Raw genomic sequence first — 27,796 nt, forward strand, 5'->3', positions numbered from 1 at the left:
CAACATGGCTGGCATGGCTGACAAAGAAAGGCAACAAGACACACAAAGAAAGTGGAATGTAAGGGCTAGAAGGTCTGGTGAAAAAAGGCAGCAAAGGAAGAGGGATGTAAAGCATATCTGGTAAAGAGAGTCTCATAAATGTACGATGAAACAGCCAGACTTATTATTGTGCCATTACGTCTATTTTAATAAATGGATGTTTCACTATGCTAGTCTTATGTAAGGCAGTATGATGACAGCAAATGCAACAATGCCACAGATAACGTGTTGGCTAGAAACAACGAGATAAAGGGAACACAAAATGGCAAAATACTCCAATGAAGTTGTATGGCTTGAAGTTATCTTCCAAACAATTAAAAGGACAAAAAATACCGATAATTTAAGGTGAAAAAAATAACATGACGTACGTCAAAACCCCAGAAAATGACAAGGATCATAGTACGAAGAGAGCACTGTATGGACAGTATGTGTTGTGTCTTCTTTGACATTTTGTGGATTGGGGTTATTTAATGATATTCGAACATCAAGTCATCTTTTATGATAAAGATAAATGATGAATGTGGCCCCCAAGTTTCTATATTGTTGAGGTGCCATCGTGATATATAAATGATTATAGTGTTTCATTTCTCTGCTACAGTTATGGGTTCTTCCTGAGTAAGTCTAGATTTATACCCTTGATGGTTAAGTTCAAGTTCATCAGCAGTCAAAATTACCGTATCATAAAACTCATACAGGTTCACCAATATGTTCAGCTCACTCTTGCGCTTTTCTGCTCGAATGAGGGCTATGTTCAGAAACTGCTTGAAGTTCTGCACTTTCTCGTCCAGATGTGTGGCTTCAACCAGAGGGCAGCTGCTTATATTTTTGGAATCTTTGATGAGCTGTAAGCCTTGCTTGTGACGTTTCTGTACAAAATAAAACAACAAACAGAAGTGTGACGACAGAGGAAAATCGTTCAGATTGTGACAATAAGTGAAAAAAGAAGATAAGAGTACGTACCGAAGACTCTTCCTCAAATACGGTGAATCTTTGTTGCATTTGTTTCAGTACATCCAAAGAAATCGTCAGATTGTCCACTGGAGTGAAATGTTTCTCATTTTCTGCAATAAACCACAGCTTAATCTGAAAAGATGCAACATAAAGATTATTAGTACCATGCATGAAGCTAGGATACTGGATCTGTGAAGGAGAAAGCACTAAGCAGTGTGCCACCCACAAATGCCAGTTAAGTGATATTGAACCTAATATTCCCGTTGTTTACATTCACATATGAGTTCTACTGTATAACGTTGTCTTTTCTCTGAGGTAAGATGTGATCATTTTATTACAATGTTTGAAGATGGGCCACCAGAAGACTTGAGCAAATGATGTCTTTGTCTGGGGTAAGATGAACTTTTGAGCATGTACTTGAAAAAAGGCAACCTTCAGTGTTAGGACTGGCCAGGACAACTTCCAGAATCATTAGGGAAGGTTCTAGAAGAACGGTTATGCAATCCTGGACCACAGCTTCCAATTAAATGGCCGCACAACCGCCAGTTTTCTTGGCCAATTGAATAGTTTGGAGGAGCCTGAATTAAATCTATGTGAGCAAACAGTATGCACGTTTCAATATTTTTACAAAATGACACATTAACAGATAAATGTACTTCTTGTTAGTCAGCCAGAAATGGGTCACGTTTATACCTCTCCTCTACTGTTATTTCCAATAATCAATTTTTGCAATATAAGAAGTATTATGGAAAAATACTACACAACAAACACTTTGAAATTGGACAAGGTGATTTTCAAGGCAAATTTGCTAACTTTCTTATATTGGTATTCTAACAGTTTCAGTGAACCACTTTTCCTAGCTTGCTATGTTGTCAGTATATTATAATAGAGAATAAATGAGATGAATTAGCTGTAATCTTATGTCATGAATGTGTGCCAGAGGATCATCTTCTGGGCTCATCAGAGGTATGCAATACTACTCCAGGATAACAGGGGGTGCTGTCACTAACATAGGCAGTTTATATGCATTCATAGTAACACTTATTTATAAGTATATACTAGGGGGCTTCACCCCCTTCTCGCTTCGCTCGCCAATCCCCGGTCTGCGTTAACTAACTGGCCCCTTTCTGCTTTAACCTCCATAGTGGGGGAATTAATGGATTTATTGAATGAACCTTTATCGGAAATTCTCTTAAACATACTAGCATCTGGATTACCTTCTTTGTTTTCATTATTTAGATAACCTGATAATTTATAACAAAACTAGATGGCTTCACCCCCTGCTCGCTTCGCTCACCAACCCCCTTACCTGCACTACGTACCAACCACTTTGCGTCTCTGCTGCTCGCGTATGTAGATTTCACATTCACCAAACAACAAATCTTGTAATTCTCGTGGATACGCCTCTTCATTGGGAAGAAACACTAATTCTCCTTGATGGCAACACGAATTAGACGATCTACAAATCTCCGACTTAAAGTTTAAAGCCAAACAATATCTACATACTTCTGTCATATCACCTATGTCCATATATCCGATCTCTTTTTGCTGTTCCGTTATTTCACTGAGTATTCTTTTCCGTTTGTTTGCACTAATGCGATCTTTACTATCATTTTTTTGAGACTTTCGAATTTTAGTACTTTCATTATCTCTAACCTGCTCTACATGAGTATCGCGCCAACATTTTTGAATTCTTTATGACGTTCTACTTTGTCTTCTACTCTTTGTCCTTTATTTCCGGCTCCGGGTGTGGTTAAATCTCTTGACACAAAGTCTCGTCTCGCGGGACATGAAAGTATCTCTCTGAAAAGTCTTGTCTTGTCCCAGGCTAAAAAGTCACGTCTTGTCCCAGGCTAAAAAGTTTTGTCTCATCCCAGGATTTTTTTATGTAATAGAGCGATATTGTAACTGATGGCTTCAGGCAATTAAAAAGTTAAATATTAAAGGCTTATGCTTGTTGTTTTTATTCTTTTAAGTAATCTGGAATGCCAGCAATATTTACAAACCAAGGGTTAAGAATTTGGCAGGTAATTAAAAGGTGGCCACTCCTTTGGCCAGATGGCTAACATGCCTCTCAGGTCAAGAAAATGGTGGCAAATATGTCCATCAGAAAATTATTTATGTCCATTAAGCATGAGAAGATTTTGGCGGTGTAAGCAAAGAGAGAGAAATGGAAGAGTCCGATCATGATAAAAAATATGCAGAGTGAAGTAATCTTGTGATAAGAAATGTAATAAATATGAGGTTCCACCAGACTAACAGCACTCACTTCATTGAACTGAGTCAGATTTGTGCTTTATGCAATAAAGTTTTATTCTGATTGCTCAACCAGAAACTCTGCATGTTTTCTTCCAAGTGAGAATGAGTTTTTCTCCACGACACAAATGGCATTGTCTACTTTTCTCTCCACAGCACTGAGAACACACCTAATGAGGGCAATTGACTCTGCCCCTTGTGGTCTGTGCCCTATACAGTTTAGGACCCATGGAGAGGATTTTGAAGGTAACTGAAAGGGAATTGCTGTATGTTTTATAATATTTTTTTAAACAATTCTGGGAATGTTTGGGTCACTTCTTGTACCGTACGTCTGTCTGGAATGTTGCCCTCCCTTGGCCACTCATCACATTGTATGATTTCCTAGTAATTGCTTATTTCACCTTATAAATTTCCAATAATATACCTTGCTAATTATTAACTCCAGAATTAAAGCTGTGTAATAAAGGGCTCACAATCCTCATTTCTGTGCACCTACAAATTGAGGGGTCACATGGTTGAACTCACGTGATTACAGCCTTCTTCAAATTTCCGAAGAGCTAGGAGGTTTTCCAAGTGCTGAAGAGACTTATTTGACAGCATCACCAGCTTGTGAACTTCCTCGTCCACTTGATTGTACAGCGCAGTAACCATCTCAATAGAATCCCTGTGGAAATGACCGGTTACAATGGTTATTCTCTGCAGATGAACATCAACTAAAAATTCTGTGACCTATAAGGCTGAACTCTTTGCTGCAGTCATTTGGTTTCCTTCCAAACACGCAAAGGGAAACATGACTAGTCTGGGAAAACCGTCAAGAGCTCTTTAATTTCCTCTTTTTTCACTGTCATTTTTCCATTTTCTAATTTCACTTAGTCTATTACAGGGTCATAGGGAGCTAGAACCAGTTTTGGCCACACTGGACCGAAGGCAAGGAACCTTCATCAGTGGGATGCGAGTCAATAATATGGCCCATTCACCAACACCCTTGACACTTAAGGCCCTGTCACGTTACAAGATTTTTCAAATGATTTTAAGTCGCAGACTCATTTACATGATCTTAAGCAAGTCGATGGCAGTCGTGATGCACTCCTGTGATATTCAAGTCATGTAGTCCAACATGCCCACTGACTCAGTCCCACCAGTCTGTAGCTCACCCTGACAAAATCAAGAGTTCTGATTTTGTCTTAAGTCATAGGGGAGAGCTCTGTGCATGTGAGAGCTGGCAGCCAATGACCACTCAGCAGGAAGTTCAATACATGCAATGCAGCCGCAAGGAAACATGGGAAATGTGACTTTTGGACAATGCAAACAGAAGAGAGGCTCATCTGCCTGATGCCTCCTATTTTATGTAGCATGACAGATTAAAGAGGCAAAAATTATGGCTGGAGAGCATTCATACAGCAGATATTGGCCGTTATAAAAAGAGGAGAGTTTGCAATACTTTGAAAAGGTGAAACTGTGCTGCAAAGTTACCACGGAGTCGTGTAATCTGTCATCTCCTGCGATTCCTAGACATGTGATCTGACATCATTAGGTAACCAGATCAGCAACTGCAATTGTCCAGTTTGTCATCTCCTCCAACTAGAAGTCATGTTACATGATGCTGAAAAATATTGATGAAACCAAAGGAAAACACATTGTTATATTTAAGTCAGTGTTCATTCCCTGATTTATGATTACAATTATATTTTATGCCTTAATTTGTTCATTTTTATCTCTGATTGTAATTCTTCTTATTTACTGTATTGATATTATTTGCCTAATTATGCATTTTATGTGAAGTCTCTATGTGTACAATTATGTTTTCTTATGTTCCTTTTGTTTTGTGGGTGGTTCCTCAAGAGGTGGGGCCACCTTCACCTCACCCCCTAAGGGACCGCCCCCGAGCCAATAAAGGCAGGCTGGGAATTTCAGCCCCTTGTATGTCATTCAAATGGATTCAAGTGAAGATGATTTTGTCTTTCCTGTGAGTATTATGATTTTTATGTTTGCTGAATTTACTAGTTTGGCTAACTTTTGCTTATGCTCATTGGATTATGCTTGGATTGAGTTTTTTGGGACTTTTTCATCTTAGCTTTCCCTTTCAAGACAAATCTTTTGGCCTCTTTCTTGCTTTTTTTGTAATACTCTCTATTTTTGTGAGTAAAGTCCTTTATTTTATAAAGATTCTCTTTGGCCGTGCTCTTTACAAGCCAGGGGTGGACTGTTATCCTCTCCTTTGTGGGGCATTTTGACCATTTTTTGAAACAATTGTCACATTTTTTGAACAGTTTTGAAACCAAAGTACCATATGGTCACTTCGGCTGCTGGAAGGTGAGCTTTTTCTGAGCAGACTTGAACGGTGGGGGACCTACATGTTTGGGGCCCTGACGCTTGAACTGTTATGGGGGCCCCTTCGCAACCAGCAATGAGATCTGGATAACTTCTATTCATAAAAACAATAGGCTTAGGCTATTCTAACACTATTTCACTTTTAATATTTAACTTACTTTTCTAAATACAATATTTATTGAGTAAGGTGTAATGAAATGACTGCATCCTTATGAACACTTTATTGAAAAAGATTCTTGTCCAGATCGCTATGCTAACGTGATTCACATTAACATCACGATTGCCACTTCAATGGCCTCCCTTTTCTGTCACAACTTATCATTTACTGTCTGTATATGCCAGAGAAGATATTTTTATTACATTTTAATTTTTACTGCATTTTAATTGTGCATAGATAAAATTGTTGTCATGTAATGGTATTATATGTTTAGTATATTTTAAGGTTTTATAAGATTATTTGTATAAATAAAAATTTACCAAAATAACCACATGCAACAAAATAATGCATGCTTTCATTTTTTTCAGTTATGACTAGCCTAAGATAAATAATTTTAATAAAAAAATATTAATAGAGTTTTAAACTATTTGTAATTTTTTCATATTAAATATATTTAGAATGAATCAATCTTAATTTGAACATTTTTTCATTTATTGCTGGCCTACATGATACTTATTTTAACTATTATTTTGAGTTACATTACATAATTAATATTATTAATTAGGGCGGCACGGTGGCACAGTGGTAGTGCTGCTGCCTCACAGTTGGGAGACCTGGGGACCTGAGTTCGCTTCCTGGGTCCTCCCTGCGTGGAGTTTGCATGTTCTCCCCGTGTCTGCGTGGGTTTCCTCCGGGCGCTCCGGTTTCCTCCAACAGTCCAAAGACATGCAGGTTAGGTGGATTGGCAATTCTAAATTGGCCCTAGTGTGTGTTTGTGTGTGTCCTGTGGTGGATTGGCACCCTGCCCACCCTTGTGCCCTGTGTTGGCTGGGATTGGCTCCAGCAGACCCTCGTGACCCTGTGTTCGGATTCAGCGGGTTGGAAAATGGATGGATGGATGGATATTATTAATTTTTTTAAAACACTTCTCATAAAGTAGACACCTAAAAAGTGGACTAAAGTCACTTCTTGGGCCCCCTCCATGATCAGGGGCCCTAAGGCTCAAGCTTCATTAGTTTCATAGGAGATCCTCCACCGGGCCCGGTTGGACGCTCGCCTGTTTTCGGCTCTGTCTATGGTGTCTCACATTACAGTGGCCATCACAATGCTTGTTCAATCATGGGAACACATACAAATTTCAGACATGCAGCAACTAGGCAAGTAATTCCTGAATCAGGAAGGCAGCAGCACTAGTAAATATCATATAATAATGATGACGTTGAGTAGAAGTTATCAGTCGCACCTTGTAATGGTGCATCCCGTGACATTCTGTGATATCCAGTCTGCTTGATTACCTGTAATCTTCAGTATCGCAGAACTCCTCCTTCTTAAGTCTTGCCAGAATGGTGCCCCCCTCCAGTCTCAGTCTTACCAGACTGGTGTCATCAAGCACAAACTTCATCAGGGATTTCTGCTTCTCAGTAAGGTTTACAACCTCCTGCAAAAAAAAAATAACAATAATTATGGACAAGACATCACCTCAGTGTTCCTGCTTGTGAGGTCCAGTGAAGTCACACTCTTATTCAGGAACTCATTTTGCCCTTTAATCAAGTGAAGTGTGGATAACTACGGCACAGTCCTCAAACTGTTGAAAAAGCCTTAGCGTAAAGTGCAGAAAGTGCGTGTGTCCTCCATTGTGGCAAAAGCTAAAGTCAAAAGCTTACTGGTGTTATAGGACATAGGAATTGTCGGAAGTGAAGAAAAGATCAGGAGAAGATACAATACAATACAATTTATTTTTGTATAGCCCAAAATCACACAAGAAGTGCCGCAATGGGCTTTAACAGGCCCTGCCTCTTGACAGTCCCCCCAGCCTTGACTCTCTAAGAAGACAAGGAAAAACTCCCAAAAAACCCTTGTAGGGAAAAAAAATGGAAGAAACCTCGGGAAAGGCAGTTCAAAGAGAGACCCCCTTACAGGTAGGTTGGGCGTGCAGTGGGTGTCAAAACAAGGGGGTCAATACAATACAATACACAGAACAGAACAATTCCTCAATATAGTAAGAAATAAAAATTTTAGAAGTACGGAGTAGAATTTAACAGTAGATGATATCACATAATATGATTTGGATTTGTTTAGATTCACAAAGGCGTGGGGTATACCTCACAACAGCAAAAGTGCAGCATCAATTATATAATAAATAAATCAAAAATACCAATTAATATCCCGTTTAATCCAATCTGTATGTTGGGAACCAAACGTCTGCCCCTGCAGCATCGGGCACAAGACAGGAAGGCAAATTGGGACGGGGCACCAATCCATAAGATGGTTCACCAGTGTGCCCCACACTTACACTGGGCCGGTTTGGAATTGCCAACATGCATGATGTCCCCACAGAAGAACTGACACAGAGACAGGGAGAGCATGCAAACTCTACTAAGACATTGTCAGGCCAAGGGATTAAAAGGCAAGATGCTGTAAACAATGGATCCATCCATCCATCCATCCATCCATCCATCCATCCATCCATCCATCCACCGTTTGTACCCTGAGCAGGGGTTCATTCTAAAGCCTGCTCAGTCCAATTCAGAGTTACAAGAAGCCGGGCCTATCATGGAAACACTGGGTGCTGAGTGGGGCACAACCCTGGCCAGTCCATCATCTAACATGTGAGCGCTGAGAGTCAGAGGGTCAGTTTGGAGCCACCAGTAAAACTGACGTGAACTCCCTTGGGGATGTGGGAAAGAAACTGGAGTGACCAGAAGAAAACCCTAGCAGACAATATGGAGGACTGACAGCTGTGAGATTGCAAAGCTGGGATATTGGATCTGTGAGGAGAAAGCATTAAGCAAAAGTGCCACCCACAAATGCTAGTTAAGAGACATTGAACCTAATATTCCTGTTGTTTTCAGTCACATATGAGTTCTACTGTTTAACGTTGTCTTTTCTCTAAGCTAAGATGTGATCATTTTATTACAATGTTTGAAAAGTCTGAATACATGCTCTTCTTGAAGTCTGCATTTGGACAATGAGCTAACTAGCCTTAATAACCCTGAATTGGATGAAGTGTCTTTCAGAATGTTCCTTTTAAAAATTTCTTTACATGGTCATTACACTGTAAGAAAAACAAATTGTTGAAACAATAACACTGACCCGAGTCTGTTTCTACGAAGACGAATGGGGTTCAAACCCACACAGCTTGGCATTATACATACCTGAACTGTATTGAGAGTGCAGCTGGCGTTTAGGGTAGCAATTGAACTTTGCAAAGATGCAATGGCGTTGTTGCAGCTCCTGGAAAAAGGCTCTAGCTTCTGTAAGAAAAAATATAATAAGGGGCCTTGTTGCCAACAAGATAATCCAAGGAGATCGTGCAATGAATGGTTAACTGAACGAAAGGATGAAAGAAGTCAGTATATCATGACCTGAGGGCACTGGGGGTTCCCTGTGGCTGCAGGTATTCATCCCATTACTACAAACATTTGTGAGGTGCCATCTGTTGGAATGACAAGTGCAATGTATATATCTCTGTTATACAATATTAATGTGTGTGATATGGGTCCTTATTGCCAACAAGATAATCCAAGGAGATTGTGCAATTAATGGTTAACTGAACAAATTGGAATGACAAATGCAATGCATTTTATTATTACAAATGTTTGTTATGCATCTGTTAGGATAAAAATGTAATACAAACATCTCTGTTATATATAATTTGGTTTGGGATTCGTAAAAGCAGTTTTCATGTTTCTAATATGACATCTGTTGGAATGAAAAATGCAATGTATTAGTATAAATGTTTGTGATGCACCATCTGCTGGGCTGATAAATGCAATGAATATGTCTCTGCTACATGCCATTAGGTATGGGATTTGAAAAAGCAGTGTTAATGTTTGTAATGCAGCATGTATTGAAATGACAAATGCAATGCATTTTATTATGACAAACGCCATTTGATATTGGAGTTGTAAAAGCAGTATTACTGTCTGTGATGCACCATCTGTTGGAATAGCAAATGCAAAACATTTTATTACTACAACTGTTTTTGGTGTTCTATCTGTTGGAATAACAAACACAATGCATATATCTCTGTTATATGCCATTTGGTATAGGATTGGTAAGAGCACTGTTAATTTTTGAGATGTGCCGTCTGTTGGGATGACAAATGTAAAGCATTTTATTAGTACAAATATTTGTGATGCACCATCTGTTGGAATAACAAACACAATGCATATATCTCTGTTATATGCACTTTGGCATGGAATTTGTAAAAGCAGTGTTAATGCTTGTGATGCACCATCTGTTGGAATGAGAAATACAATGCATACATATCTATTATATGGCTTTTGATATGGGATTTGTAAAAGCATTGTTAATGTATGTGATACACCATCTATTGGAATTACAAATGCAATCCATATGCCTCTGTTATATGCACTTTGGCATGGAATTTGTAAAAGCAGTGTTAATGCTTGTGATGCACCATCTGTTGGAATGAGAAATACAATGCATACATATCTATTATATGGCTTTTGATATGGGATTTGTAAAAGCATTGTTAATGTATGTGATGCACCATCTGCTGGAATGACAAATGCAATCCATATGCCTCTGTTATATGCACTTTGGCATGGAATTTGTAAAAGCAGTGTTAATGCTTGTGATGCACCATCTGTTGGAATGAGAAATACAATGCATACATATCTATTATATGACTTTTGATATGGGATTTGTAAAAGCATTGTTAATGTATGTGATGCACCATCTGCTGGAATGACAAATGTAATATATTTTATTACTACAAATAGTTTTGATGCACCATCTGTTGGAAGGAAAGGCATAGCAACTGAATGGACACTTATTCACAGACACACATATTAATTCCTTTATCATGGTGGAATATAGGATCATTATTGTCAGGTGTACAGTTGGGAGCATGCGCTGATAGCGTGTTGGCGCACTCACCACATACTAAGCCACCTGGATTGGGACCCAAGTGCAGAGTATGGTGAAATTCTTACTTGCATGTGCTAATCAGCATACAATATATTCACAGTCTGTGTCTCCATGAGTGTAGTGAGTGTAACAGCTTTACTTCGAAACTTTTGCCTTTTTTACGTGAAAAAGTCTCAGAAAGCAGGAGACATATTAAATTAGCAAACTTTGAAAAGTGATTATAAAGCAATAAAAGTAAATACGCTCATTGACCAGTCAAGCCTAACAAATTGTGAAGGGAGTTGTAGAAACTGTGCAGGTTATTGAAAGAATTGAGCATTTCTGTGTTTTAGATGGGTAAGAATTTCATTCATTTGGCCTTTTTGATATCGTGTTCCCTCTAGAAAGTTCCATTATCTACTTATAAAGCACACACGTCATTAACCCTTAAATAGCCGCTCATCTTTAGCACTGCTGGTTGCTCTGCTTGTCATTATTAATGAAGAGAGCAAACGCTTCAGAAAAACGTGAATTACAAAGAAAATGACAAAGCAGAGTTACGCCTTTAAAGATAGATGAAGGTCAGCTACTGAAATGAACATTGCTAAGATTTCGAATGCTGTCTTCTTTTAGGGTGGCACAACTCCGCTTACTCTTTTATTTGCTTCTCGTTCCTTTATTAGCTGCTAATTTAAAAAGTAATCTAAAAGCAAACCAGCAACCTTCATTGCATTTGGAAATGCTCAGTATGTGTCTAAGGTAAGGTATGCGCTTTACCAAATATCTGGAATGAAGACACAGACTGAGAATTACAAATCTGGTCTGGTTCTTACTAACGTCCAAATCTGAAATATTAGTGTGTGAAATGGCAAAATAAGAATGGAAACGAGCCACAGAATTAGATGACATGTTTTAAAGACATCTTCAGAACAAGTGAGAATCTGCCTTCACTGCCACCTGATTGAGATCATTTGGAAGAAAAAATTCGGGAGTTGTCTCCCCTCGACTTTCTCATTTACTCAGGTATGGGGACGGGTATTTGAGGAGTAAACCGCCCGCAAGACAATGATTAAATATTTATATTACGTACATTAAAGAACCACCACCAACAAATCAAATCAAATTAATAATATATTGAACAATTATTAGAAAAGTAAAGTTGAATAAATCGGACTCTGCAGCTGCATTAATAAAAGCGTTCAGGGGCAACTGGGCGACAGACATCTCAGCGAAAGACAACTCGGCGACATCCTTAATCAGTTAGGTAGTAGTTAGGATCAAAGAGATTTTTTAATGACATTTAAATGACAACGTAGGGCACCGGAAAATCCACATAATCACCTGCTTTATGAGAGTCCCAATACGTTAAGAGTAAAGATATTCCTTAAGCCGTACTCGCAGGTCACCTTTTGTATTCTAAATAACTTTATCATACGATTACAATCAATACAATTTATATAACTGCGGTGGGCTGGCGCCCTGCCTGCCTGGGGTTTGTTTCCTGCCTGCGCCCTGTGTTGGCTGGGATTGGCTCCAGCAGAACCCCGTGACCCTGTAGTTAGGATAGAGCGGCTTGGATAATGAATGGATGGATGGACAATTTATATAAAGGATTAGCAATTTTGGTTGCAGAAGATAATGTAAGATAGAGTTTGTTCCATCTGCAGAATAAAGTTCGTTCGTCACTTATATAAATTTATTTTCAACATTTTAAATCACGTTGTCATTTAAATATAATTTAAAAATCTCTTTGAACCTAACTGGTAAAGGATGTCGCCATGTTGTTTCCTCGCCGACTTGTCTTTTCGACAAGTTGACTGTCGCCCACTTGCCACCAAACCTATTTAGCGGAAATAGCTCAGAAGTTGATAGAAATCTACGTTTTGTACCTAATACTTGTATGCAAAATTTGGTTGACCTAAGTGAAAGCGTACTCAAGTTATCGTGTTTACACACACAGACATTATTCCAAAAATGGTATTTTCGGAGTCAGAGAGGTCTAAAACGTCGTGATTCATCAAAATCTCGACATCGAATCTTTGGACGATTACAATACTTCGTATACGAGAAAGTCAAAAATGGAAAGTGCAGTATCTGAAAAGCACCACTAGATGGCGACATCACTCTGTTCAGCAGCCTTAACGTGTGGTCGGCTTTAAGAAGAGGGATTGCATTTCATCCATCTATTTGAGAAGCACTCACAGCGCCCTCCATAAGGTTTGGCACAAAGACACATTTTTTTTTTCCTTGATTTCACCCTCTGCTCCGCAATTTAAAATTACAAATCAAACAATTCAGATGTAATTATAGTGCACATTGCAGACTTTCCTTTAATAGGCTTTGAATACATTTTGGTCCCGACATTTCGATTGAATCCAGTGGCACACCTTTGGGATGTGGAAGAACAGAATGAATGTGTAGGTGACAAATCTGCAGAAACTTCCTGGTGCGATCATGTCGACATGGACTTTGTGGACTCCGTGCCATAAACAACTGCGGATGTTTTCAAAGGTAAAGGAGGCCCTACTCAGTATTAATGTTATTTTGTTCTTTGAGTGTATAGTGCCTTGCATATTAAGTATTCATCACAAAGCACTTTATGTATCAGGATCAGGTGTCTGGGCTTAAAGCATCAGTGGAAGAGCGAATTGATGAAATGCTGCCAATGTCTTAAACAGAGCCCATCAATGTACAGCATGTTCAGCAAATGGAGCATCACGGCAAAGTGACAGGAATGGCTACTTCTGCTTGTCCACCTTGCCTACCTTTTACATTACAATGCAAGAACTAAATAAAGAATTAATTATAAGTACAGTCATATGAAAAATTTTGGGAACAACTCTCAGCCTGCATAATAATTGACTCTCCTTTCAACAAAAAAGATACCAGTGGTATGTCTTTCATTTCCTAGGAACATCTGAGCACTGGGGTGTTTTCTGAACAAAGATTTTTAGTGAAGCAGTATTTAGTTGTATGAAATTAAATCAAATGTGAAAAACTGGCTGTGCACAAATGTGGGTCCCCTTGTCATTTTGCTGATTTGAATGCCTGTCACTGCTCAATGCTGATTACTTGGAACACCAAATTGGTTGGATGAGCTCATTAAGCCTTGAACTTCATAGACCGGTGTGTCCATCATGAGATATAAAAGTATTTAAGGTGGTCAATCACAAGTTGTGCTTCCCTTTGACTCTCCTCTGAAGAGTGACAGCATGGGATCCTCAAAGCAACTCTCAAAAGATCTGAAAACAAAGATTGTTGAGTCTCCTGGTTTAGGGGAAGGCTACAAAAAGCTATCTCAGAGGTTTAAACTGTCAGTTTCAACTGTAAGGAATGCAATCAGGAAATGGAAGGCCACAGGCACAGTTGCTGTTAAACCCAGCAGGTCTGGCAGGTGTGGAGGACGACCCTTCTACTTATATTCTGGGGGAGCAGCCATAAACTCCTCAATACCTCCCCCGGGACGCTTGGTGGCAGCCTCCCTGGTTGATGATGCCTCAGTTTCCCACAGGGTTTCATGGGAGATGGAGTTCTTCCCAACCCTGTGGGGACCTGGGATGGCCGCCAGGGGGCGAGGCGGAGATAGTTAAGCCCAGCTGGTATAATCATTGGGCCCACACGGGAGTGCAATTGGGAACAGGTGAGCAAGCAACAGGAGCATTCCCGGGAGGGCCATAAAAGAAGCCAACAACCACCACTCGGGGCTAGAATCGGGAGGAAGAGGACGACGTGAGAGGAGTGGTGGTGCCAACGGAAGGATTGCTGTCATTATAAAGAGGTACTTTGGGACTGTGTTGTACCTGTGGGGTTCACGGGGAAGACGTGCCCCACAGATGAAGAAAAAGATTTATTTGTGTTGATTGTGTTAAGTGCTTGTGGGACTGTGTTGGGCCTGTGGGACACGGGGAAGACGTGCCCCACGGCTGAAGAGAAAATAAAAAGATTTGTGTACAAATTATATGTGCCTCAGTGTGAATCTGTGCCGGATCAGACGCTTATATAGCGCCTTATTCACACAGGCCAAGAAAAATACAGGAGCGGCATATGAGCAGGATTGTGAGAATGCTGACAGACAACCCACAGATCACCTCCAAAGACCTGCAAGAACATCTTGCTGCAGATGGTGTATCTGTACATCGTTCTACAATTCAGAGCATCTGTATGGCAGGGTGATGAGAAAGAAGCCCTTTCTGCACTGACGCCACAAACAGAGTCGCTTGTTGTATGCAAATGCTCATTTAGACAAGCCAGATTCATTTTGGAACAGAGTGCTTTGGACTGATGAGACAAAAATTGAGTTATTTGGTCATAACAAAAAGTGCCTTGCATGGCGGAAGAAGAACACCGCATTCCAAGATAAACACCTGCTACCTACTGTCACATTTGGTGGAGGTTCCATCATGCTGTGGGCCTGTGTGGCTACTTTAGGGACTGGGGCTCTTGTTAAAGACAAGGGTTGGATGAATTCAACCCAATATCAACAAATTCTTCAGGATAATGTTCAAGCATCAGTCACAAAGTTAAAGTTACGCAGGGGTTGGATGTTCCAACAAGACAATGACCCAAAACACAGCTCGAAATCTACAAAGGCATTCATGCAGAGGGAGAAGTACAATGTTCTGGAATGGCCGCCACAGTTCCCTGACTTGAATGTCATCGAAAATCTATGGGATGATTTGAAGCAGGCTGTCCATGCTCGACAGCCATCAAATTGAACTGAACTGGAGAGATTTTGTATGAAGAATAGTCAACAATACCTCCATCCAGAATCCAGACACTCATCAAAGGCTATAGGAGAACAGCGTCTAGAGGCCAAAAGGAGGGTCAGCTAAGTATTGATGTCATATCTCTGTTGGGGTGCCCACATTTATGCACCTGTCTAATTTTGTTATGATGCATATTTTCTGTTAATCTAATAAACTTAATGTCACTGCTGAAATACTGCTGTTTCCATAAGGCATGTCAGATATTAAAAGGAAGTTGCTACTTTGAATGCTCAGCCAATGAGAAACAAAAATCCAAAAAATTAAGAGGGGTTCCCAAACTTTTTCATATGACTGTATGTAAGAACAGATCAATAAAATTATTCTTAGGAGGAGAGCGTATTCATCATGCAGACATAGGAGAGAATGTCAAAATGAAGGGCTGCTCATCCACAGTGATGCTGACACAGCTTTAAGAAAAAGGCAAACCGTCTGTAATCCCGACAAATACAAAAAGCTTTGAAGTAAAAGGCAGAGGAGCTTAACTTGCATTTCCTTACCTTCCTGAACTGTATCCACTGATTATGGTCATAAGGGAAAGACCCTTCAAAGGCTTGCGTCAGCTGACTCAGGTCGACGTGCTTGTGCAGGGCTTTCAGGGACATCAAGACCTCATACTGATAATTACAAAAAAATAAATAAAATGGTGGTCAGAAATCTGCCCATAATAAAAAAAAGAACATGTCTCAGGAATAAAAGTCATTAAAAGCAGTCAGCGTTGGCCTCTGTATGCCCACCAGGACACAATCAGTGCAGTGAGCTGAGCTACACCACCATCATCAACTCTCATCAGTCATTCCAGGATGTCACAGAATGGAGTGGTGAGTCTTCCAGGCTAAAGGAACTTGTCCAATATCCAGGAGCATTTGATGGCCTCTGACACCGACATTAGTGATGCCATCACATAATTAACTTTATAATCTCACTGCAGTTCCAAGTATAGAAGCGAGTATAGCTAACGTGTGAGGGGATGGCATCCACCTGCCACATAAACCTTGTCAGAGACGTCACGCAGGGACTGGCATCTCAGCCAGAGCTGTACCAGGATCTTTACCTGGCCGGGATGCCAGTGTGACAGGGGATGACAAGGTAGTCAGGTCATTGCCTTTCCCCAACACACTAGGTGGCAGCCCCCCTGGGTTATGGTACTGCTATGGATACCTATAGGGAATATTGGGAATTGCAATTATTTGGGTTCCGTTGGGGCAGTCAGGGGGACGCTAAGTGGATTGGGGATCCCTCCTTTGTGGGGTTTCAAACACATCTGGAAATACTCCCCTGCTACACTCGAAGTACTCCCGGGTTTTGTATAAAAGGAGCCGTCTGCTTCAGTACAGGGAGGCAGAGTCGGGAGGAGGAAGATGAAGCTTGCCTGGAAGAACGGAGGAGAGACAGGAGAGTTACTGAGTGTTTAGCTTGTGTGTTTTGAAGCCCCGTGTATGAGGTATGAAAAAGAATTAAACCTTTAAAGCACAAGGCAACTTGTGTCCTACTATTGTGTCCAGCAGGGGGAGCTGCAACACCCCCCTGGTGGTCACTACATGCAGCACCCAAGGAGTGCAGCTCTTCACTACCACTGCTGATGAACAGCAATTCAAGCAGAAATGAAGAACCAAGATCTGTGAAAATCACAGAGCAGGGGTGGGCAACGTCGGTCCTGGAGGGCCGCAGTAGCTACAGGTTTTCGTTCCCCAACCCAACTGCTTAATTAGAAACCAATCCTTGCCAATCTCAGACTGTTAGTCTGAAATGTTAGGTTCTTACAGTGCATCACAGCACATCACTTTTTCCACATTTTGTTATGTTACAGCCTTACTCCAAAATGGATTAAATTCATTTTTTCCTCAGAATTCTTCACACAACACCCCATAATGACAACGCGAAAAAAGTTTACTTGAGGTTTTTGCAAATTTATTAAAAATAAAAAAACTGAGAAATCCCATGTACATAAGTATTCACAGCCTTTGCTCAATACTTTGTTGATGCACCTTTGGCAGGAATTCCAGCCTCAAGTCTTTTTGAATATGATGCCACAAGCTTGGCACACCTATCCTTGGCCAGTTTCGCCCATTCCTCTTTGCAGCACCTCTCAAGCTCCATCAGGTTGGATGGGAAGCGTCGGTGCACAGCCATTTTAAGATCTCTCCAGAGATGTTCAATCGGATTCAAGTCTGGGCTCTGGCTGGGCCACTCAAGGAGATTCACAGAGTTGTCCTGAAGCCACTCCTTTGATATCTTGGCTGTGTGCTTAGGGTCGTTGTCCTGCTGAAAGATGAACCGTCGCCCCAGTCTGAGGTCAAGAGCGCTCTGGAGCAGGTTTTCATCCAGGATGTCTCTGTACATTGCTGCAGTCATCTTTCCCTTTATCCTGACTAGTCTCCCAGTCCCTGCCGTTGAAAAACATCCCCACAGCATGATGCTGCCACCACCATGCTTCACTGTAGGGATGGTGCCAGATTTTCCCAAAATGTGACACCTGGCATTCACACCAAAGAGTTCAATCTTTGTCTCATCAGACCAGAGAATTTTCTTTCTCATGGTCTGAGAGTCCTTCAGGTGCCTTTTGGCAAACTCCAGGTGGGCTGCCATGTGCCTTTTACTAAGGAGTGGCTTCTGTCTGGCCACTCTACCATACAGGCCTGATTGGTGGATTGCTGCAGAGATGGTTGTCCTTCTGGAAGGTTCTCCTCTCTCCACAGAGGACCTCTGGAGCTCTGACAGAGTGACCATTGGGTTCTTGGTCACCTCCCTGACTAAGGTCCTTCTCCCCCGATCGCTCAGTTTAGATGGCCGGCCAGCTCTAGGAAGAGTCCTGGTGGTTTCGAACTTCTTCCACTTACGGATGATGGAGGCCACTGTGCTCATTGGGACCTTCGAAGCAGCAGAAATTTTTCTGTAACCTTCCCCAGATTTGTGCCTTGAGACAATTCCTTTGACCTCATGCTTGGTTTGTGCTCTGACATGAACTGTCAACTGTGGGACCTCATATAGACAGGTGTATACCTTTCCAAATCATGTCCAGTCAACTGAATTTACCACAGGTGGACTCCAATGAAGCTGCAGAAACATCTCAAGGATGATCAGGGGAAACAGGATGCACCTGAGCTCAATTTTGAGCTTCACGGCAAAGGCTGTGAATACTTATGTACATGTGATTTCTCAATTTTTTTATTTTTAATAAATTTGCAAAAACCTCAAGTAAACTTTTTTCACATTGTCATTATGGGGTGTTGTGTGTAGAATTCTGAGGAAAAAAATGAATTTAATCCATTTTGGAATAAGGCTGTAACATAATAAAATGTGGAAAAAGTGATGCGCTGGGAATACTTTCCGGATGCACTGTATATCATTGATTTTTTTCCTTTCCAAGGATATCACCCAAATGATTTGAAGTCTAAAATGGATGATTTTCAGTCTGTCATATTTTTCTCTTAAGTGTTTTATTAAACCAAATAGTGCATGATGAATCCAGAGAGATGTGGGAACAAGTTAGACAGAGAACTGCTGGCTCCTTTGTCATTTACATCTTAGTGCTAATAAGGAGCCATTAAAATCACAGAATGCAGCTGATTAAAACTGAAATAAGCAATTAAGGGAAGCCTAACAACCAAGACCACTTAATAACTGACGTCTTATTAAGAAACTGAGTTGGAACAAAAACCTGCTGCCACTGTGACCCTCCAGGACTGACATTGTCCTCCCCTGTCATAGAGCCATCAGATGTGAAGTCCTGTTCTACATAATCATGTTAAGGGAAAGACCACTAACTACAGCAGGTCTTGTAAAAAAAGAAATCAGAAATCATCACGTATAGTATCATCTGCCATGCCCAGTAAACAGTAGGTGCAGCAGACACCCCTGAAGCCCCCGCAAGACAGGGGACCTCCAAACACAAAGGGCCACATCTCTGGGTGCCATTAGAAGGAGCTGTTGAGGGAGGACTGCCCTGCTTCTCAAACAACCTGAAAGTGCCCCACGAGATAGCAGCAGCCCTCAATTTGGGAACCAGCAGGGAATGCTGGGAGATGTAGTCCAGCAACACAGCCCTGCTGGAGACCATGGGTACTGCAAGGAGGAGCTGTCGGGAGATGTGCTCCCCAATCTATGGGACTTCTGTATTAACCAGAAGTACTTCCATCGGGCAGTGGGCCTGGCACTGGAAGTACTCTCTTGAGACACTGCACTCCCTTATCCAGGGGAGTCGGAGCTGGGAGGACGTAGAGCATGGGTGTCAAACTCCAGTCCTGGTTGGCCGCAGTGCTGCAGGTTTTCATTCTAACCATCTTCTTAATTAGTGACCAGTTTTTGCTGCTAATTAACTTCTTTTGCCTTAATATTAATTAACTTGACTCAGGCCCCTTAGTTGTTTCTTTTTCCTTAATTAGCAGCCAAACAATAATGAGACACAAAATGAGCAAACAGGTGACCAGCTAACCTGTTCCCATCACACAATATTTGAAAATAAAGAAATGTGAAAGTCTCAGGGTGGCACGGTGGCACAGTTGCTGCGCTGCTGCTTTGCAGTTAGGAGACCTGGGTTCGCTTCCTGGGTCCTCCCTGCGTGAAGTTTGCGTGTTCTCCCCGTGTCTGCGTGGGTTTCCTCCCACAGTCCAAAGACATGCAGGTTAGGTGCATTGCCGATCCTAAATTGTCCCTAGTGTGTGCTTGGTGTGTTTGTGCCCTGCGGTGGGCTGGCACCCTGCCTGGGGTTTGTTTCCTGCCTTGCGCCCTCTGTTGGCTGGGCTTGGCCCCAGCAGACCCCCATGACCTTGTAGATAGGATATAGCGGGTTGGATAATGGATGGACGGATGAAAGTCTCAGTAAGATTGATCTCTCAGCTCACTAAAACATTTTGAGGGTGTTCTTAGAAAAAATAGAAAATCAGCAGTTTTGGAAATGTCTGCTGTGGCAGAAGAAAAGCAGCAACGAGCCATGGGATTAAACAACGGGGTTAATTAACAGCAAGAATCGGCTTCTCCTTGGAGTGAAATTGGTTGGAGTTTGAATCCCCAGTTTATCTGGTCGTCTGTTGGCTCGTTTCACGTCTAATTTCTGTTTGGCTGTCAATTCAGAGGACTGAACCCTTAAAAACAGGGCGACTAAAATGAAGGGAAAAGGAGTTAATTAGCAGCGAAAACTGATCAGGAAAAGGGTTAGAATGAAAACCTGCAGCCACTGCGGCCCACCAGGACTAGAGTTTGACACCCCTGACACTCGACAGCAGGAGGGCAGTGCAGTGGTGAGAGGAGATGAGAATTAAATTGTGAGGAGATTGTGAGAGGTTGACATTACTTGAACCTGTGCTTTGTGCTACTTTTGAGGTGGTTTGGTTAATAAACCACTCTTTATTTGAACCCGGGACTTTCTTTGTCATCGTGTTGGAAGTTTGGGGCTTGCTGAAATCCCCGGTTCCATTACAAATGACACTTCCAAATCTGATTGATGGACTGTATAAGCATAAAAGCCAGCCTCATTAGGTCATGTGTTTCAGGAGTGTATTTCAGGAATGCAATTAGCTTTACCCGTCTTACAGTACTGAGCCGTACGGGAGTCACTCCTAACCCTTAAACGCCACTACTCAGAGTAACATTGGTCTCCAGCTGATATCCTACACCACCAACTGACTTTCCTTAAATGAAAGAAGCATGTTTTTTTTTTAAACAGGGTAGAGCCTTATTCAAAGTTTGGCAAGACCAAATCTTATTAACGTTTCTTCTACAGGGAGTCTGCCAGACTCCTGCCTTTGTTTCTGTTTTCCCTCTGGTGTTTTAATTTATCTGAAGAATTATTTTATAATTGGCCTTTTTTTTCCAAATAGCTCTCCAGATTGGGTAAGGGTGGGGTTTTGTAATTTAATTCATTTCGGCTCAGTCTTTTGAAACGTTGCATTGACTGCATTTTTCATTCAGCTATGTTTTTCCATATTGTAACGTGATCCTTGATACGGTGTGTACCTGAATTGCTTGTTTTGTACTCTTTTTCATTGTAGGAGTCCTTGTTGTTTTAGTATTGTCATGTATATAAATGGGGAAGCATGGTGATGCAGGGGTAGAGCTGCTGCCTTGCAGTAAGGTGACCAGGCCTCCCTGCATGGAGTTTACCTGTTCTCCCCGTGTCTGTGTGAGGGTTTCCTCCTGGTGCTCCCGTTTCCTCCCACAATCCAAAGTCGTGCAGGTAAGCTGAACTGGTGATGATAAACTGGTCCTAACGTGTGTGTGTGTGTGTGTGTGTGTGTGTGTATGTGTTCGTTTGCCCTGTAATGGACTGGCACTCTGTCCAGGGTTTGTTCCAGCCTTGTGCCCTGTGCTAGCTGAGATAGGCTCTGGCACTCCCTGCGAAGACTCTTCAGGGCTAAGCTGGTTTGAAAATGACTGACTAACATGTATACAGTACATGCCGTCACACACATGTGCGATTAGGAGGAAGCTGAGTGGAACAAGTGGAGGTAATTATCCACCAGGCCACGGGGTGGTGGGGTGCGCTAAACCATCTTCTGTTGTATCTGCAGGCCAAATACGGGAAGACCTACCTGATGTGACAACAATGTCACTTCCGGTTCTGGCACCAAGAAAGACATCACTTCAGGTTTCCCTGCTCAAATGACATCACTTCCGGTACCACCCTTTAAAGCTGCCATCTTTTCCACCACTAAATGAGTTCAGTCTAGAACTCAACCCATGCACATCAGTGCTTATTTCAAAAGCCTTTTTTGCAGCCAGGGACAATATACGGGTGGCTGTGCCAAACCTTTCTATTGTGTTGAGACTCATTCTTTTACAATGCATTTATTTTGAGAGCTAATAATAATAATAATAATAATAATAATAATAATAATAATAATAATAAAAAAGATTCTGTCTCTGGCCATAAACGTGACCATCCACTGCACTGATCATCCAATACACCTTAACAGAAGTTTACTCATTAAAAGTAAATGAAACTGTTATTTACCTGAATTGCTGTGTCTCTTTCACATTTAAATGGAGATTCTTTGTCCACCAGCATCAAAACGGAGTGAATGCTGTTTGGAAAAATAATCTGTGGACAAAGGTTTGAAAATATTAATGATCCAAAGAACAGGCTTTCTCATGAACATCTTGCCATTTCTGCAAAAAAAGAAAAGATATGCTTTACATAATGTGCTGTGAAAAGAAGCTTCAGCATTTCAGTTTTTGTAGTGAATTAGCAGTTGAGAGAATAAGGTAGAGAAGCAGAGAGAGAGAGAAAGAAAGAGAAAAGACAAAATATCTGTACATCCACTGTCATTAGGAGTCACGCCTGCTGTCACAATCTGCTTTGGTTTTCAGTTTTTTCTGTGGCTTCCCGTATGATCTTTCAGTCATTTTATGTCCAAGTTGGGGTGTTGTGTCATAGCGAACTCGCTTCTGTTATTAAATTTTAGTTTCAGTCTCTGCTCCTTTGGGTTAAAATTATTTCAACTTTATTCATATCTTGACTTAATAAGAAGTTAGTTAATGAAAATAGACCTTTCTTATCTTATAATGTGAAAAAAAAGACACCCCGGAAACTGCAGAACTGTGTGATTTGAGGCATATAGACAAACTGAGAAGAGTATATTCAGGATCTTGTGATTGATTATCTCCTTTTTTATTTTTATTCTTTTATGAAATTCTTGTGTATGTTTGATGGGGTTGTTGCTTGTTACAGTTCTATATTTATTAAGCTTCTGTAAAGGCTAAATTTCTCTTTGTGACAAATTTCTATCTTTAATAAAGTGCCTTTCACTATCTATCTATCTATTGTGGCATGTGGCTGGGGGAGGTAACCAGCTGGGACGCCCAGGAAGGCAGGAGGAGGGCTCATGCCTCCTCCAGACTATGAGGGGGCGACCGCCCTGGTTCCTTTGAGGGCCACGGGTGCAGGGCTTGGAAGACCAACCCTGTAGGGGCCCGTGGTCTCCGCCAGGGGGCGCCCCCATGCCTGAAGGACCCGGAACCCCAACACTTCCGCCACACCAGGAAGTGCTGGGGGAAAGAAGACAGGGAACACCCGGAGGGCTTCCGGGAGTATAGCCGGCACTTCCGCCACACGGGGGAGTGTCGGGAATCACCTGGAGCCCATCCGGGTAATTATAAAAGGGGCCGCCTCCCTGCAGAGGAGGACTGGAGTCGGGTGAGGAGTGGACAAGGTTTCAAGGCAGGAGAGAGGAGGCGGCCTGAAGAGCAGACAGAGAGAGAAAGAGGCCTGGACTTTGGGGGAGTTTGGTGCGAGAAGGACTGGGTTGTGCACTTTATTGGACTGTATTATAGTGTAAATAAACGTGTGGTGGACTTGAATATGGTGTCCGTCTGTGTGTGTCCGGGCTGCTTATCTATCTATCTATCTATCTATCTATCTATCTATCTATCTATCTATCTATCTATCTATCTATCTATCTATCTATCTATCTATCTATCTATCTATCTATCTATCTATCTATCATATAGTGCCTTTCATAATCTATCTATCTATCTATCTATCTATCTATCTATCTATCTATCTATCTATCTATCTATCTATCTATCTATCTATCTATCTATCTATCTATCTATCTATCTATCATATAGTGCCTTTCATAATCTATCTATCTATCTATCTATCTATCTATCTATCTATCTATCTATCTATCTATCTATCTATCTATCTATCTATCTATCTATCTATCTATCTATCATCATAGTGCCTTTCATATCTATCTATCTATCTATCTATCTATCTATCTATCTATCTATCTATCTATCTATCTATCTATCTATCTATCTATCTATCTATCTATCTATCACATAGTGCCTTTCATATCTATCTATCTATCTATCTATCTATCTATCTATCTATCTATCTATCTATCTATCTATCTATCTATCTATCTATCTATCTATCTATCTATCATTTCTTTAAGTTTACTAAAAATCTTGCAGTTTCAAGTTATGTACTGTGTGAAAGACACACTTTGTAAATATCCTGACAATAACTTGATGTTTGTGTTCTGACTTAATAGTTTAGTTTTACTTATAAAATGGGGTCAATAAGCAGTAATCAAGATGATTGTGATTGGAGGGTGGAGAGAATGGGAGGGGCGTGGCTTTTATAAGATGGGTGGGGTTGATGTGTTTGTGTGGGAAAATATGAAAATGTGGCTGATAATGAACTGGGACATTGTCTTTGGAGCCTTGTCTAGAGTATTAGACATCTATAAACGAAAGACATGTGTGTGTGCACGCGAGTGTGTGTGTGTGTGTGCATGTGCGTGTGTATGTGTGTGTGTGGAGCCCTTCTCTGTGCTCACACTCAACCACAGCCACAGGAGTTGGTGTGAATTCCACAAAAGATGTAGAAGCTTATACAAGTGTGACTTGCACTTGGTAATAATGAATAGAAAAGATTTTAACACAAGGCTGCAACATAACAAAATATGAAAAGAGTGAAGGAGTCTGCAGACTTTCTGGATGTACTGTGTGTCACTCTCACTCAGCACTAATAATAGCGACGGAATGAAACAAAGCAGAGGGTCTCATTCAGCTGCAGAAGTCTGACATTTCCTGTCACTCGGGCAGAAACTTTCCAACGATTAGGAAGGCCTACAGCAGTGTAACGCAGGAGGAGGAAGCACGCTTCCTAGCCCTTGAGCAAACACTGTAGAGGAGAGGATGACTACGGCAATCATCTACAAAACGAAACAGGGACAGGTCTGGGGTCTCCTTAGACGCTGAGCTCACTGTGACAGACAGCAGCAAGGGACTGGAAAAGTCAAAATGACTTGCCTGATTGCATTTTGACCAAAGATTTCAATTAATGCAGACTGTGAAACTCAGATCTGCCTCATGATTTCTCTCTATCTGTCAGACTGAAAGGTTAGATAGATAGATAGATAGATAGATAGATAGATAGATAGATAGATAGATAGATAGATAGATAGATAGATAGATAGATAGATAGATAGATAGATAGATAGATAGATAGATAGATAGATAGATAGATAGATAGATTAGAACTTTATTTGTCCCTAACAGGAAAGGGACAAGGCTCTGGCACCATCTTTCTTTCATGGTGGCCAATAGCCCGATGATTAAAGACTTGTTGGGCTGCTGCTTTGAATGTCCGCTGCTGAGTAACAAAGGAGCAGCAACCTCTAGTTAGTTATGGTGTGGAAATTTAACAAAAAGTTCATTCATTTAATCAGAGTAAAAGAAATACAAACATTTCATCAGTAAGTAGCTTATTAATAAGGTATTTAGAAGAAGTAATGAAAAACTGAACAGGAGCCTCTGAACACCACCATGACTACGCAGGATGCACAAACATCTCCACCCCACTCCTTCTCACAGACATTTTTAGTTTCATAAAGAGATTGCAACAGCAAGAGTGACAAGATGTTTGGCAAGGAAAAATAATTACTAGTGTGAAAAACAGTCATTAGCCATTATATACATGTGAAAATACAGCCTTGCGTGAATTGTAAAACCTGTAAACATGATAATTAAAACACTATTAGCTTTCAAAACAAGGCAAACAGCTCTCATTGAGTAATGTAAAGTACTTTGATTTAGGGAGTTGCAAAATATCTCAAAAAAGGCTCAAACTGAAGAAGTCCTCAATTTCATGGTGCTGTCACCAGTTATCTCTTCCTCTCTTATACAGTCAAACCTACAATTGGTCAACGTTCCCCTCACACTTCTGATTACCAGAGAGAACAGCAAGAAAAAATGGATCAGGTGGCCTAGAAGCACCTACCTGCACCTCCATCAATGCGTCAATGACTACTGAAAGCGACTGATATCTGCGGCCATCCACCACAACAGTCAGGCCTAATTCTTGTTTCTCTTTTCTGAGGAAGAGAAGATAATATGCATCACTATATTAAGAAATCGTTACTCTCATCCCATTCTACAGTAATTAATAAATACATGTAAAAAGACTCTTCTTGGTGTATTTTCCATGTTTACAAAGTTTGGTGGATCTGGGTTTGACATTTAAAGACAGTTTATCCACCTTAATAAAAGGACAAGTGTCTGTGTGCCTGTGTATCTCTGTGTTCATCATTCCAACAAATGGTGCATCACAAGCATTTCTAGTAATAAAATCCATTGCATTTGTCACTCCTACAGATGGTACATGACAAACATTAGCACTTCTTTTACAAATCCCATACCAAATGACATAAAACAGAATCATATGCATTGCAAAATGCAAACAGGGGGTAGGTATCAAATCAGAAAACTTGCTTTACAGTCCAGCGCTTTAACCAGTAAGCCACATTGCATGCCTTATTTTTTTAATTTACTAAAACTCAATTCATTTTATTTTTGTACAGCGCATTTCACTAAGTGCAAGCTTAGAGGGCTATAAAAATTTCAGAGCAGAAATATAATTGCAAACTTTACAGATGGATATTTACATAATGCAGACACATAAAGAAACTGTTTAATTTTTACACAAAATAAGAGGTCAGTGTTACGTCCATTGTGGGTCCGTATCCCTTTCAGATTCAATCACTGTGCGCCAACCTGCCTAGCTAAGGAGCAGGAAAACAAGCAACTTTGTTGGCTAACTTGGCAGGACATTTCTGTGACATGAGAAGCTACGGTCACTGTCGTTATATGCGAGATGGAGATGTCATTGCTCACTCCATACCTGTTAGGTTTGTCATCCTATTTATTATTATTATTACTATTTTGACGCATTATTGTCAGTATACTGCTGCTGGATAATGCGAATTTCCCATTGGGATTAATAAAGTATCTATCTATCTATCTATCTATCTATCTATCTATCTATCTATCTATCTATCTATCTATCTATCTATCTATCTATCTATCTATCTATCTATCTATCTATCTATCTATCTATCTATTATAAACGTACAGTTGTAATATGAACAATACAACTTTGTTAGCCAATGTTTTAACTGTAGTATACATTAACAGCATACTATAGGCACATACAACTTTGTCATACGCCCCCTATCCCGTTCTATTTACGTAGATTTTACGCTAGCTTAATCCACAACTGAAATCAATTTTATTTAGTCAGCAAAGATGTAAGCACTCACATGTTGTGTTTCTTTCGACATCTAGGCTTATTTATTATCATGTATGAATTATTTATTTAGTTGCTTGATTTTTAGATTGTTTATATTGTTTTGGTAGTTAAAGTTTTTATACTGTTATGATACTGTTCTAAATTTTAAACTAGAATATACAGTGGTGCCTCGGTTTGCGAGCATAATTCGTTCCAGAAACGCGCATGTAATCCAAAGCACTCATATATCAAAGTGAATATCCCCATAAGAAATAATGGAAACTCAAATGATTTGTTTTACAACTCAAAAATATTCATATAAAAATGATTAATACAAAATATAAAGTAAAAATATGTAAAACAAATTAACCTGCACTTTACCTTTGAAATGAATCATGGCTGGTG

General features: G+C 40.6%; 1 protein-coding gene across 2 annotated transcripts in view; it reads right to left on the bottom strand.

Moving 5' to 3' along the window:
- The window catches only part of LOC114663495 (pleckstrin homology domain-containing family G member 4B-like), a 173,558-nt gene that overhangs the window by 40,550 nt on the left and 105,212 nt on the right, over positions 1-27,796 (bottom strand). For both annotated transcript variants that reach the window (XM_051935729.1, XM_028817258.2), the window contains exons 6-13: positions 26,105-26,198; positions 22,325-22,411; positions 15,873-15,989; positions 8,890-8,988; positions 7,030-7,172; positions 3,772-3,910; positions 1,000-1,122; positions 714-905 (exon numbers count right to left, since the gene is read on the bottom strand). In XM_051935729.1, coding sequence (XP_051791689.1) covers positions 714-905; positions 1,000-1,122; positions 3,772-3,910; positions 7,030-7,172; positions 8,890-8,988; positions 15,873-15,989; positions 22,325-22,411; positions 26,105-26,198 — 994 coding nt within the window. The remainder of the gene's footprint in view (positions 1-713; positions 906-999; positions 1,123-3,771; positions 3,911-7,029; positions 7,173-8,889; positions 8,989-15,872; positions 15,990-22,324; positions 22,412-26,104; positions 26,199-27,796) is intronic.

The sequence above is a fragment of the Erpetoichthys calabaricus genome, chromosome 13 (assembly GCF_900747795.2).
Source record: "Erpetoichthys calabaricus chromosome 13, fErpCal1.3, whole genome shotgun sequence".
NCBI lineage: Eukaryota > Metazoa > Chordata > Cladistia > Polypteriformes > Polypteridae > Erpetoichthys > Erpetoichthys calabaricus.